This window comes from Leptonychotes weddellii, chromosome 11, assembly GCF_054177405.1.
Source record: "Leptonychotes weddellii isolate Sample4059 chromosome 11, ASM5417740v2, whole genome shotgun sequence".
NCBI classification, from domain to species: domain Eukaryota; kingdom Metazoa; phylum Chordata; class Mammalia; order Carnivora; family Phocidae; genus Leptonychotes; species Leptonychotes weddellii.
Window position 1 is genome coordinate 4,583,207 of NC_138379.1, and position 11,433 is coordinate 4,594,639.

Consider the following 11,433-nt stretch of genomic DNA (forward strand, 5'->3'; position numbering starts at 1 on the left):
CCCCCCCCCCCCCCCCCCCCGCCCCACCGCTTGGTCTAGAGAGTGCCCTGGTCCCGCCTCCAGCAGAGCCCCTTCTATGCACTCAGCCCCCGGGGCCGAGAGGGGATGATGTCCAAACAGAGAGCTCTGGGGACCAGTGGCTCCAGAAAGGGTACAGGCCCCCAAGAGGTCACATAGCATCTCCGGGCAGAGCCCCGCTCTTCCCTCTCAAGCTGCAGACACTGCAAGAAAAAGTAGGAAGCGCTGAAGTTCTCATCCCCGCCCCCTTCCCTTTCACACCAGCGCTTCCTTCTGGCTGCCCCCAACACCCAGCTTTCTGTCACCCCTCTGTGTTCCAAAACCATGAGCCCTTCACCCTTTTAACGCCTCCCAACCCCCCACCCCCGGCCCTTTGCCACTGCCAGTAGCCGAGCGCTGCCCTGACCAGCAGGTGTAGATGAAAAGACCTTTCTGTGCGGCCCTTCTAGGGCTGCTTCTGTCTGAAAAAAGCAGCGGGCAGGGCCTGCGGTCTGGAGAGGTGCAGGGTGCAGGTCTGGAGAGGTGCAGGGTGCAGGTCCTGGGCTCTGGTTGCTAGCTCCCTCTTCACTTCGGTGTTCTCCTCTGCAGAATGGGGTGGTAGAGTTCCCCTTGCAAAGGCTGCTGCTGTCATGAACGGGGCCCTGGGGATGGAAACACGCTGAATGGTGACAATGCGGGGGGTGGGGGGCAGAATTCTAGCATTTCCTGCTGATGGGACTGTGGATGCTGAGGCTGCCAGAGAGAGATTTCTGAATGGGCATAAATTTGTTGAATTCATTCATTTATTGAGCACTTGCTAGGTAATCTTCCGGCCAACCCTCCATTGTGGGGACACATGAGTGGGGTGAGGGGCATGGCCTCGGGTGCCCCTTGGGGGTTTTTTGAATCCCAGCTCCACCACTCACCAGCTGTGTGATCTTCAGCAAGGCTCTTGGCTTCTTTGGGACTCCGTTTCCTCATCTGTAAAATGGGGATCATATCAATGGTCCCCATTTCCTAGGAGTGTTCATATCTATGAAGTACTTGGATCCTTTGCCTGGCACAGAGTAAGTGCTGAATAATTAGTAACCATTAATTTAATTATGCCAGTGGGCATCCCCAAACCTCACCCAGGCCTGGGACCAACACTCACCCCGGGGCCAGAGCCCACGTGGCAGCATGCTGCCCACTAGGCATTGTCCCCTCCACCATACTGCCTCCCGTTCTGCAAGAAATGCTTTCCCACTGTCCCACCCCTTTGGGTGCACACTCCCTGGAGGCAGGGTCTGGACTGGTGTCCCCCTTGGGGCACTCTGCAGCGCTCCTCCCTCTTCTCCCAGAGAGGGGTCCCAAAGCTTTTTCAACAGGACAGGCAGATCAGACACTAAAACCCAAGTGCCCACCACCTGCCTTCAACTCTGGTCCCCATTCCAAACCCAGCCTTTGGGAGAGTGGGCTAGCCCCACCTCCAAGGTCCCTGAGGGGAAATCTCACCCAGAACGGGGAATTGTTATCCAGGAGAAAGAGCAGTGCTATGAAGGGTTTTGTGGGATAAAGAGGAGTTCTACTGGTGACCCCAGAAGAGGGTTTTGTGTTAGAGGAAGCATGCGCACCCAAGGCCAGAGAGGTTGAAGGGAGGGCTCATCCCTGACATTCCACAGTCCATCTACCTCACCCCTAACACCCCAGAGGGCGGGGGCTCCTGTTGCCTTCTAGGAGACTCACCCCTTCTCCAGCTGAGAGGTATGTTTATTCTGAGTTGTGAATATGAACATTTTCAATTCTACATTCGGGACTGCTGTTCATTCATTCATTCAGGTACGGGACTTGACCCCACGCTGTGTGCTAAGTCTCATTCTAAGTGCTGGGGATACAGTGGGAAACAGGACAAAGTGCGAACCACAGTTTGCTAACATTCTAGTGAAGTGGGGCAGACAAAATGCAAATACACAACTAATTACATAATAGAACATCAGATACGGATTAAGAAGGATACAGGAGGAACAAGTAAGGGCAAGAGAGTGACCAGTGAGGGGTTGGTCTGAGACCTGGAGAAAGTGAGGGATGGGGCCTTTTCACAAGCTGGGGGGACAGTTTCCAGATGGAAAGAACGGGACGTACCCAGGCCCTGGGGTGGGAAAGAAGGTGGTTTGTTTCAGGGACAGGAGGATCCGTGTCACGGGGCCACATGCAGGGAGAGGACAGAGGAAGGTAACATATGGGGGGGACGGGGCACAAGGACTATGGGGATTATTTCAAGCATGACAATGAGGAGCCGAGGGGAGGGTTTGGGGTACGGGGTCTGGTTTGGGCTTTAGACAAGCCCTGGCTGTTGCCTGGAGGGCACAATGGAGAGAGAGGCTTAGTGGCAGCATTCCCTCTTCCAAAGCACCCTCATTCCTCTCCTTTTTTGGAAGGGCCGGCCTGTCCCAGGGTGTGTGGAACAGAGAAAAAAGCAAGGACTTTGGAGCCAAACAGATGGGGGCTAAATCTTGGTGGGATGACCTGGGGCAGGCACCCTTCCCCTCTGAGCTGTTTCCTCATCAGGGAGTGGGAAGCGGGGTGAATAGGGTATAAGCCCCAGCCAGCGTGAGACACACAGTGGGGCCTCCTGCTGCCCCAGATAAGACTCCTGGCTTTGCTCTTCTCTCCTCTTCCCCCCTTCCTCTCTTTTTCTGGGAAAGAGACCCTGACCATCACCTCAAGGAAGATGAGGGAGGTGGCCAGTGCCCCAGGGACACCAGCCCCAGGCAGAAGGGACAGATTCTGCCTGTCAGACCTACAGGGACACCCAAGTCCCCCCAGGGTGGGACACGGACAGGGATGGGGTAGATCTGAGGAGGCCAGTCTGGGCTCCTGTCCCAGGAGCTAGCTAGGAGGGAGACATCTGCGGACAGACCACTAGGCTGGGATCTGGCAGGGGGCATGTCCCCATTTCTATTTTTAATAAAGAGGCCCAGCAGGCCCCAGGGGTGTTCATCGGAAACAATGAGTTGGCTGGGCCTTCCACGCGCCCCTTAAAACACTGCTGTTGTATTTACATTGTTCATCACGAGCGTGTACTTTTTTAACCTTTAAAAAGAGACACGTGAATATATCGACTGTCAGCCTGGATACTGTATTTTGGAGTCAGGGGTGGACTGGGGCACCCGGAAGTATGCACTGGGATGGGGGCTTGGCACCGCGGGCTCCACCCAATCCTGGTACTCTCGAGGGCACCGCCAGAGGAGCAGGACCGGGAAGGGGCCGCGGTCGGCGGGCGGGCTGCACCCCGCACCTACAGCCCCTCCGGCCCGACCCCCACCCCTATCCCTGCCCCTTCGCCCCGGAGGGACCCAGGCGCCTGAGGGGCGGGGCTCGCCCAGGCGCCGCCCCTGCGCTCCTCTAGCCCCGGCGCTCGGGGCTTCCGGGGCTCCGCTGGCAGTCTCCCGCCCCGCCCCTCCGCGCGTGACCTCGGCCCCGCCCCCGCGAGCCCCCGCCCCGCCCCCCCGCCCCCTGCCCCCGGCTCCTCTGTCACTTCCTGATTCCCGCTTCCTGCTTCCCAGAGGCCGGGATCCGGAGCCGCCCGAGGCCGGTGCCGCAGCCCCCGGCGTCCCCGGTGAGCGCGGCTGGCCGGAGCTGGGGGCGCGGGCGGGGGACCGGGCGGGGCTGCGGGGCGGAGCCGCGGGAGGCTGGGGTGGGGGGTCGCGAGTCCGAGGAGCCTTTACCCCCTGCGGCACTCCACCCTCAGTCCCAACTCCCTGTGGCCGCCCAGCCTCTTCCCCCCCCCCCACCACGGTTCACCTTGGACCCCGCTCTGAGGGCGCCCTGGGATGGTCTGCAGCCGGGAGCGGCATCCAGACCCCTGCCCCCCAGTCCTGCCAGGCCCCCTGGACCGGCCTGGGGCTCCCTGCAGCTCCCTGCACATTCCTGCAGGCGCTGCACATTCCCCGGGGCTCAGAACTGGGGCCTGGCGCGGCTCCACACTGGAGACCTTTCCCCATCACCCAACTTCCAAATCCTGGGCAGGAAGGAGTCTGCTTGAAACTGACTGGGACCCACAGAGGAGCTAAGCTTGCCCAGGCTTCGGCACCTCCCACCTCCCCCACACATACCAGAGCCAGGGAGGGGCCTGGGTAGGGTCCTGCAAAGCCCCTCCGGACTCAGCAGTGTGGGCCTTGGGTCAGTGCACTCCCCCTGCTCCACCTCAGATGCCCCCTTGGTGGGTGGCAGCCAGGGGCTGCACCTGTGACCCCGCTCTGTAACTGGGGAAGCTGAAAGCCAAGAGGGTTACCATGACCGGGTTGCAGCCTCCCCGCCTCCCTTCCTGCAGCCCTGGGAGGGTTGGGGGTTGTTGGGATGGGTGAGGGCTGATCGAAGTCTCTCCACCCTACAGACATGTCCTTCCGCAAAGTGGTTCGGCAGAGCAAATTCCGGCACGTGTTTGGACAGCCAGTCAAGAATGACCAGTGCTATGAAGATATTCGAGTGTCCCGTGTCACCTGGGACAGCACCTTCTGTGCCGTCAATCCCAAGTTCCTGGCTGTGATCGTGGAGGCCAGCGGCGGGGGTGCCTTCCTGGTGCTCCCCTTAAGCAAGGTGGGCCCCATCAGGGCTGGGGGAAGGACTGGAGACTCGGCCACACCTACCAGGCCTCTGCTCACCTCACTTTCCGTATCTTGCCCACGCCCACACTGCTGGGCAGGTGTCATAACCCAGATTTATTGTCTAAAAGAGGTGTTAGCCCAGATGGAGGTTTTTTATTGCCAGCGAGTCAGGGTCAGAGGCAACAGGCGCTTCCCGCTCACCCTTGACCGCCCCTCTCATGCCCGCAGACGGGCCGCATCGACAAGGCCTACCCGACGGTGTGCGGACACACGGGACCCGTCCTGGACATCGATTGGTGTCCCCACAACGACGAGGTCATCGCCAGCGGCTCGGAGGACTGTACAGTCATGGTGAGGCTTGGGGCTGCGGCCGCGCCTGGGTCGCAGGTGTGGCTCCAGGCCTCAGCTGGCATCTCCACCCCTCCCGTAGGTGTGGCAGATCCCGGAGAACGGGCTCACGTCCCCGCTGACAGAGCCGGTGGCGGTGCTGGAGGGACACACCAAGAGGGTGGGCATTGTCACTTGGCACCCGACCGCCCGCAACGTGCTGCTCAGTGCAGGTCCGCACTGCCCCCCCCAGCCCCCAGCCCCCGTGCCCCCCTCTGTGCACAGCCCCGGAACCCACACCCTCTCCCAGGCCCATCTGACAGGTGGTAAAGCCGAGGCCCACAGAGGTCAAGGGGCCAGGTGTGGCCCCCGGAGGGTGGGCTGATGGCCCCCTGCCCGGCAGGCTGTGACAACGTGGTGCTCATCTGGAACGTGGGCACGGCGGAGGAGTTGTACCGCCTGGACAGCCTGCACCCCGACCTCATCTACAACGTTAGCTGGAACCGCAACGGCAGCCTCTTCTGCTCTGCCTGCAAGGACAAGAGTGTGCGCATCATCGACCCCCGCCGGGGCACCCTGGTGGCGGTACGTGGCCCGGGGGGCCTAGGATGGTAGTGGGCAGGCCGAGGGGCTCTGTCGGGTGCCGCACTGACCACTCTGTCCCCCGGACAGGAGAGGGAGAAGGCTCACGAAGGGGCCCGTCCCATGCGGGCCATCTTCCTGGCGGATGGCAAGGTGTTCACCACGGGCTTCAGCCGCATGAGCGAGCGGCAGCTGGCGCTATGGGACCCGGTGAGTGGCCATGGCCAGCTGACGGGACAGGCTTGATTGAGCCTTGGACCCCACCCTGGGCAGGGAGGGCGGGAGTCACCCCAGAGAGGCCTGTGGGCCGCAGGTTCTCAGCCTGGCAGCTGAGGCTCTCGGGGCCTGGAACCCTTGCCCCTCGCTCTCCAGCCTCCCCTGCTGCCTCCAGCTACCTCCAGGCCTTAGCCCACGTTGTTCTTCCAACTGAAAGGCCCTTCCCTCCTTTGCTTGCCTGTTCCAATCTGGCTGTCCTTCGGGGCCCAGTGCCGAGGCCCTCTCCCCCAGGAGGCCTCCCAGCCCTTCTCCTGAAGTGTTCTGTCCCACAGCGCTGTGGCTTCTGTATAGTGACCTCCGTGGATCCTTCTGAGACGGGGGGTAGTGCTGCCCGGCACCCTCCACTCCCACGTGGTAGGGACTAAAGGCCTGGACTAGGCCAGGGAAGAGGGATCCTGGGAGTGGAGGGGATCCAGGAGGGGGGAGAGAACCCATCTGGCGTTGGTGGGGACAGTGCCCGCCAGCATGGGAGGCTGCCTGGGGCCAGTCCTGATGGGCTGGGATGGTGAGGAGAGGGAAGGAAAGTCCTGGCCTGGCCTCACTGCCCACCACCCCGTGTGCCAGGAAAACCTTGAGGAACCCATGGCCCTGCAGGAACTGGACTCGAGCAATGGGGCGCTGCTGCCCTTCTACGACCCTGACACCAGCGTGGTCTACGTCTGCGGCAAGGTGGGGCCAGGCAGGGTGGATGGGGGCAGGGAAGAAGGCTGCGTGCCTGAGTGCTGACCCCTGCCACCTCCCACTCCACAGGGTGATTCCAGCATCCGGTACTTTGAGATCACAGATGAGCCCCCCTATATCCACTTCCTGAACACATTCACCAGCAAGGAACCCCAGAGGGGCATGGGCAGCATGCCTAAGAGGGGCTTGGAGGTCAGCAAGTGCGAGATCGCCCGGTAAGAAGGGCCCCCCCGGGTGGCTGGCTGCAGAGGGATGAGTTGGCCCCAGCGGCAGAGGCCCAGCCATGGCCGGGCAGGGTGAGAGGTCAGACCTTCGGAGGCTGCTGAGGAGCGGGAACCAGCCCACAGCAGGGCCAGGGTCAAGGTCCGACCATGGAGGGGCTGGGGTGAGGCCTGGAAGCGGAGAGTGCAGGGAGCCAGGAGAGCCTGTGAGGGGGAGGTTCCACCCACGGTCCCTCCCTCCCTTTCCCAGGTTCTACAAACTGCATGAGCGCAAGTGTGAGCCCATCGTCATGACTGTGCCAAGAAAGGTGAGGCCACCTGGTCCCCTGCCCACCCACTCCCTTCCTCAGCGGACAGGCCCTGCGGGGGTGACCGGGCTAAGGCCTGTGAACGGGACGTGGTTGAGTGTGGATATGGTCAATGGGCTGGACAGACACCAGCAGGGGTTTGGCCTGCCGCCATGCGTTGGACTGTGCCAGGCAGGGGATAAGACGGGGTGAGACAGGGTGAGCTGAGGCCTTGCTCTGGAAGAGCCACAGGAGACAGATGTCAGGCCACCGTGAAGGGCTCCCTGTGGCAGGCAAGGCAGGACCCAACAGCATGGCTAGGGTGGGGCCCGCCAACGGTGGGTCAAGGCCAGGCAAAGGGCACGGAGGTAAGAACAGAGAGAGGGACGGGAGTCTGGCTGTGGTGGAAACTCCCATGAAGAGGGGATCAGTCCACGTGTGGCCTGGCCTCAGATGCCCAGCCAAGAACCTTGGACGAGCTTCGTTCTTCTCCAGCCAGCGTTCACCGAGTGAACCATTCGGCGTGCCAGGCACATCCCAGGGAGGAGAGCCGTGAATGAGGCTGGCGGGGTTCACAGTCCGTGGGACACAGACAGGGCTCCCAGAATCCCATGAAGCCACGTGGCTGACCTCTGCTTAGGAGTGTTAGGAAGGCTTCTGAGAAGAGTTGTTGGCCATATCCCGAAAGGAAGTGAAACGAGAGATTTGTGCTTTAGAGAGGCCATTTGGGGCCAGGCCGTTGGAGGATGGGTTGACAGGGTTCAGGCCTGGAGGCCAAGAGAAATCAATGAGGAGGTGGCTACCCAGGGTCCAGACAAGAGAAGAGGACCCTGCCACTGGGCCCCCGGCTGATCTGGACTTCCCCCACCCCCTGCGCAGTCGGACCTCTTCCAGGACGATCTGTACCCTGACACAGCCGGGCCCGAGGCGGCCCTAGAGGCAGAGGAGTGGGTGAGCGGGCAGGATGCCAGCCCCATCCTCATCTCCCTGCGGGAGGCCTACGTGCCCAGCAAGCAGCGGGACCTGAAGGTCAGCAGGCGCAACGTACTATCCGATAGCCGGCCTGCCGCGGCCCCGAGCTCAGCCCGCCCCGGGGCCTCCATCTCTGCTGCGTCCATCCACACGACCGTCCCCACTGGCAGCCTCGCGGGAGCCACGGTACGTGCCCCGCCCAGCTCCCCCCAGGCGGCACCCCAGTCTGCTGTGCGTGCGTCTGAATCCTTCCCGGGCTCAGGCCCTGGCCTGGTAGGTTGGGGGAGGGCTGCAGCTCCGCACCCCCTGACTCGTGCCCTCACGTCCCTGCAGGAGGCCGGGAAGCTGGAGGAGGTGATGCAGGAGCTGCGGGCGCTGAGGGCACTGGTCAAGGAGCAGGGGGAGCGCATTGGTCGCCTGGAGGAGCAGCTCGGCCGCATGGAGAATGGGGACGCGTAGGACCACAGGCCCAGGGGATCCCACTCCCCCTCACTTCCTCCTCCTCCGAGCTCCCTCCTCACCCAGCCTCTGCTGGCAAGTCACACCACTAGCTGGCTGTCTCCTGCCCCCTGCCCAGGGCCTCTGGGGCAGGTTCAGGGGCAGTCCACCCCAACCCATCCTGTGGGCCCCGGGCTGGAGCCCCCGCCTGGCTGTCATTGTTACTGTGGAGGATTTTTGTATCAAGGCAAACTTATACTCTGAGGGACCATCTCCCCCCAGCTCCTTGCTCCCTCCCGGAGGAAGTGGGAGGGACAAGCTCTATATTTTCATTCCAAATAAAATTCTCTTTCTAAAAGCCAGGTTTGCCCTCTGCAAAAGGTGGGGCTGGGAAAGGAAGTCTGCAATGCTGGGGGCAGATGAGGCCGGCCCACAGGGATCACAGATGGGGGGAAGGTCTTGGGGGCCATGAGCATCCCCCCCCGCCCCGCCAAGTCGTTGCTTCCCTGAATTCTGCCAGCTAGAGAAACTGAGGCCACAGAGCTGTGGATGCCCAGGACTGCGTCCTGCTTTGAGCTGGTGCCTGGGTCCTTCTTTTGGAGGCCTGGCCACAGGCTCCACAGCCCCAGCCTCACCCGGCGAGAGGTCTGTGAGGCCCCCTAGTGTAAGGGTTAGAGTGGTCCCGAGAGGCCCACGGCCCCCAGCAGGGGCCTATGGCAGGGAGGGCCGGGTGGGGTACGTGGGCAGGAAGCGGAAGCACCCAGTAACCCCTAGCTGCGGCTGAGCGCGCCAGAGCTCACTTCCACTCAACACAGCCAGAGCTGGTGGCAGGCGCCCAAGCACCGAGGCCGGCGGACTGATGGTGAGCACGGGAGCCCGCTGGGTCCTGCGGTGGGGGCCACAGGAGGTCAGAGCCGGAATGTCTGGGCCCTGGGCACTAAGGGAGGACCCCCGCATTGGAGCCCAGGAGCAGAAGCAGCTGGCCGAGGGCAGAGAAGGGAGACCCAGGGCAAGCGTGGGGCAGAAGCTGGGCCTTTCTCTTACTTCGCCTCAGAGGTGGGCCTCCCCGGGACTCAGAGTGTACCCCCCAGCACCCCTCTCCAGGCCCAGCCCCCCTTCGGGAACCTCTGATAGACCCTCTCACCTGTTCTGCTGGTGAGCTGGGACCTGGGCACAGAACCTACCTGCGTCCCTGGAGCCTAGGCAAACAGAGCCCGGGGTGAAGGGGAGGCTTGCTTGAATCTCGGCACCCCTCCCCCCACCAACACCTCCCACCTGCCTTGTTCCAACCGCAGGCTTCCTCTGGTAGCGACACCCGCCTCCCCCAGCCCCCGAGCCCTACAAGCCTGAGGCCCCCGGGGACGGGAGCTGAACGGAAATGCTGCAGCTGGGGCAGTCCTGTGGGTGGGAGAGGAAGAGGGGTGTCAGGGACGCCCCCTCCATCCTGAGACCTGATCAAGTGGAGGGTAAACAGTTGTCTCAGAGTTGGCCCCTCCATTCCCACGCCTTAGGAAGAGCCAACCCCAACAGCAGCCTCGCTGATTCCTTCCCTCCCTCCACATCCCATCCCCACCCCCAACCCGTCAGTCTTGACACGTCCGACCAGTGTTTACTGGGCACCTACTGTGTGTGCCAGAAATGAGTGCTTGAGCCAGGAAGACCCCTGTCTCCTTGCTGCTTGCTCCGGTGGGGCAGATAAGGCAGGCTGCGTGAGGAGTACGAGGGAGAGCAAAGTAGAGCCCGGCCGGGCCGGCCACAGAGCTGAGAGGCAGGGCAGTACTCCAGGTCAGACTGGGCCTCCCGGAGAGCCTCTCGGGGACGGTTTGGGCCGAGGTGAGCCGGCAGCCGTGCGGCTCTCGGGGGATGGAGCATTCTGGGTGTAGAGGGAACAGCCAGCACGCAGGCCCGTGGCAGGCGCAGGCTCATGCAGGGCGCAGCCGGGGTGGCAAGGGGGGGCAGGGGCGGGGTCAGAGGCTCCAGGGCCACATCTAAAGGACCAGAGCCTTACGGACCCCGTAGGACGTGGGCTTTCCCGCTTGATTGTCCCCATTTTGCCCAAGAGGCAACCGGGGAGCCGGTCACCTGGCCTGACCGCCCCCTGCCCGTCTCCCCGCAGGACCTGCCCTGTGCCCTAGGGCTCGGGACACTGCTGGGCCTGCCAGGGGTCCTGGGCTCGGGCAGCGGCGCCAAGGACAGCGGGAGCTCCGGCACCGTGGCCGTGGCCGTGCTGCTGCTGGTGCTGCTGCTGCTGGTCGCCGGCCTGGCGCTGGCCTGGCGCCGCCTCAGCCGGGACTCGGGGGGCTACTATCACCCGGCCCGCCTGGGCGCTGCGCTGTGGGCCCACACCCGCCGCCTCCTCTGGGCCAGCCCCCCGGGCCGCTGGCTCCGGGCCCGGGCCGAGCCGGAGTGGCGCGACGGAGCCCTGGAGCGGCAGCAGGACGAGCAGGACGCGGAGGAGGACTACCAGGTGGCGGGCGGCCCGGCGGAGACACAGTCCCAGCAAGAGGAGCAGCGCGGCGGCCAGGGGCCCGGCCCCCAGCAGCTCCCGGAGCCTGCTGAGGACGCGCGTGACAGTAACAGCGAAGGGGGCCTGGGCCTCAGCTGCCAGGGGCCGGCGGGCTCAGGGGGCAGCGCCGAGGCCCTGCTGAGCGACCTGCACGCCTTTGCTGGCAGCGCGGCCTGGGACGACAGCGCCGAAGCCGCTGGGGGCCGGGGCCTCCACGTCACCGCACTGTAAGAGCCAGAGTGGCGTCCCGTCCCTGTCATTGCACCTGTGCGTCCCGAGCTGCCCTGGACCCAGCGTCACCCACACCTGCGCCCCCCCCATGTAAGAGTCTCAGACGATCGCTCCCCCACCGGTTCTGTCCCCCAAGCTGTGCATCCCTGTCCCCACCAGGAAGGCCGCCCACCCCTAGGGGCACTGGGGTCATCTGAAATAAAACCCCTCCAGCCCTGTGGCTCTGTGGTCCTGTAGCGACCTTTCCCATCTCGGAGCAGGGGCTCCTCCTGGCACAGCCCCAACCCAATCCTGCCCCCAGAGGTCCAAGGGAAGAGCCAGGTCAGGGC

The 11,433-nt window shown here is 63.5% G+C and overlaps 2 protein-coding genes across 3 annotated transcripts; both read left to right on the plus strand.

Annotated features, from left to right (window-relative positions):
• The first annotated feature begins 3,439 nt into the window (after positions 1-3,439).
• On the plus strand, positions 3,440-8,725 carry CORO1B (coronin 1B). 2 transcript variants are annotated; one of them, XM_081797674.1, is made up of 11 exons: positions 3,440-3,595; positions 4,373-4,575; positions 4,812-4,934; positions 5,014-5,143; positions 5,314-5,495; positions 5,583-5,702; positions 6,333-6,437; positions 6,519-6,664; positions 6,921-6,978; positions 7,837-8,115; positions 8,263-8,725. In XM_081797674.1, exons 2-11 carry the CDS (start codon positions 4,375-4,377, stop codon positions 8,386-8,388), a joined length of 1,470 nt encoding a protein of 489 aa, XP_081653800.1. In that variant the 5' UTR covers positions 3,440-3,595; positions 4,373-4,374; the 3' UTR covers positions 8,389-8,725. The 2 variants fall into 2 exon arrangements, with proteins under 2 accessions (XP_081653800.1, XP_006743676.2); XM_006743613.3 differs by lacking the exon at positions 3,440-3,595 and adding an exon at positions 4,002-4,158.
• Positions 8,726-9,085: 360 nt separating this feature from the next.
• Positions 9,086-11,324, plus strand: PTPRCAP (protein tyrosine phosphatase receptor type C associated protein). The gene is made up of 2 exons (XM_081797681.1): positions 9,086-9,229; positions 10,484-11,324. Exons 1-2 carry the CDS (start codon positions 9,227-9,229, stop codon positions 11,102-11,104), a joined length of 624 nt encoding a protein of 207 aa, XP_081653807.1. The 5' UTR covers positions 9,086-9,226; the 3' UTR covers positions 11,105-11,324.
• Positions 11,325-11,433: the final 109 nt, after the last annotated feature.

Bases quoted from the DNA above. Each gene is read 5' to 3' on its own strand.
- CORO1B (XM_081797674.1), top strand. From the start codon at position 4,375: ATGTCCTTCCGCAAAGTGGTTCGGCAGAGCAAATTCCGGCACGTGTTT. The intron at 5,496-5,582 runs GTACGTGGCCCG...TCCCCCGGACAG, and splicing joins GCCGGGGCACCCTGGTGGCG to GAGAGGGAGAAGGCTCACGA. The intron at 6,665-6,920 runs GTAAGAAGGGCC...TCCCTTTCCCAG, and splicing joins AGCAAGTGCGAGATCGCCCG to GTTCTACAAACTGCATGAGC.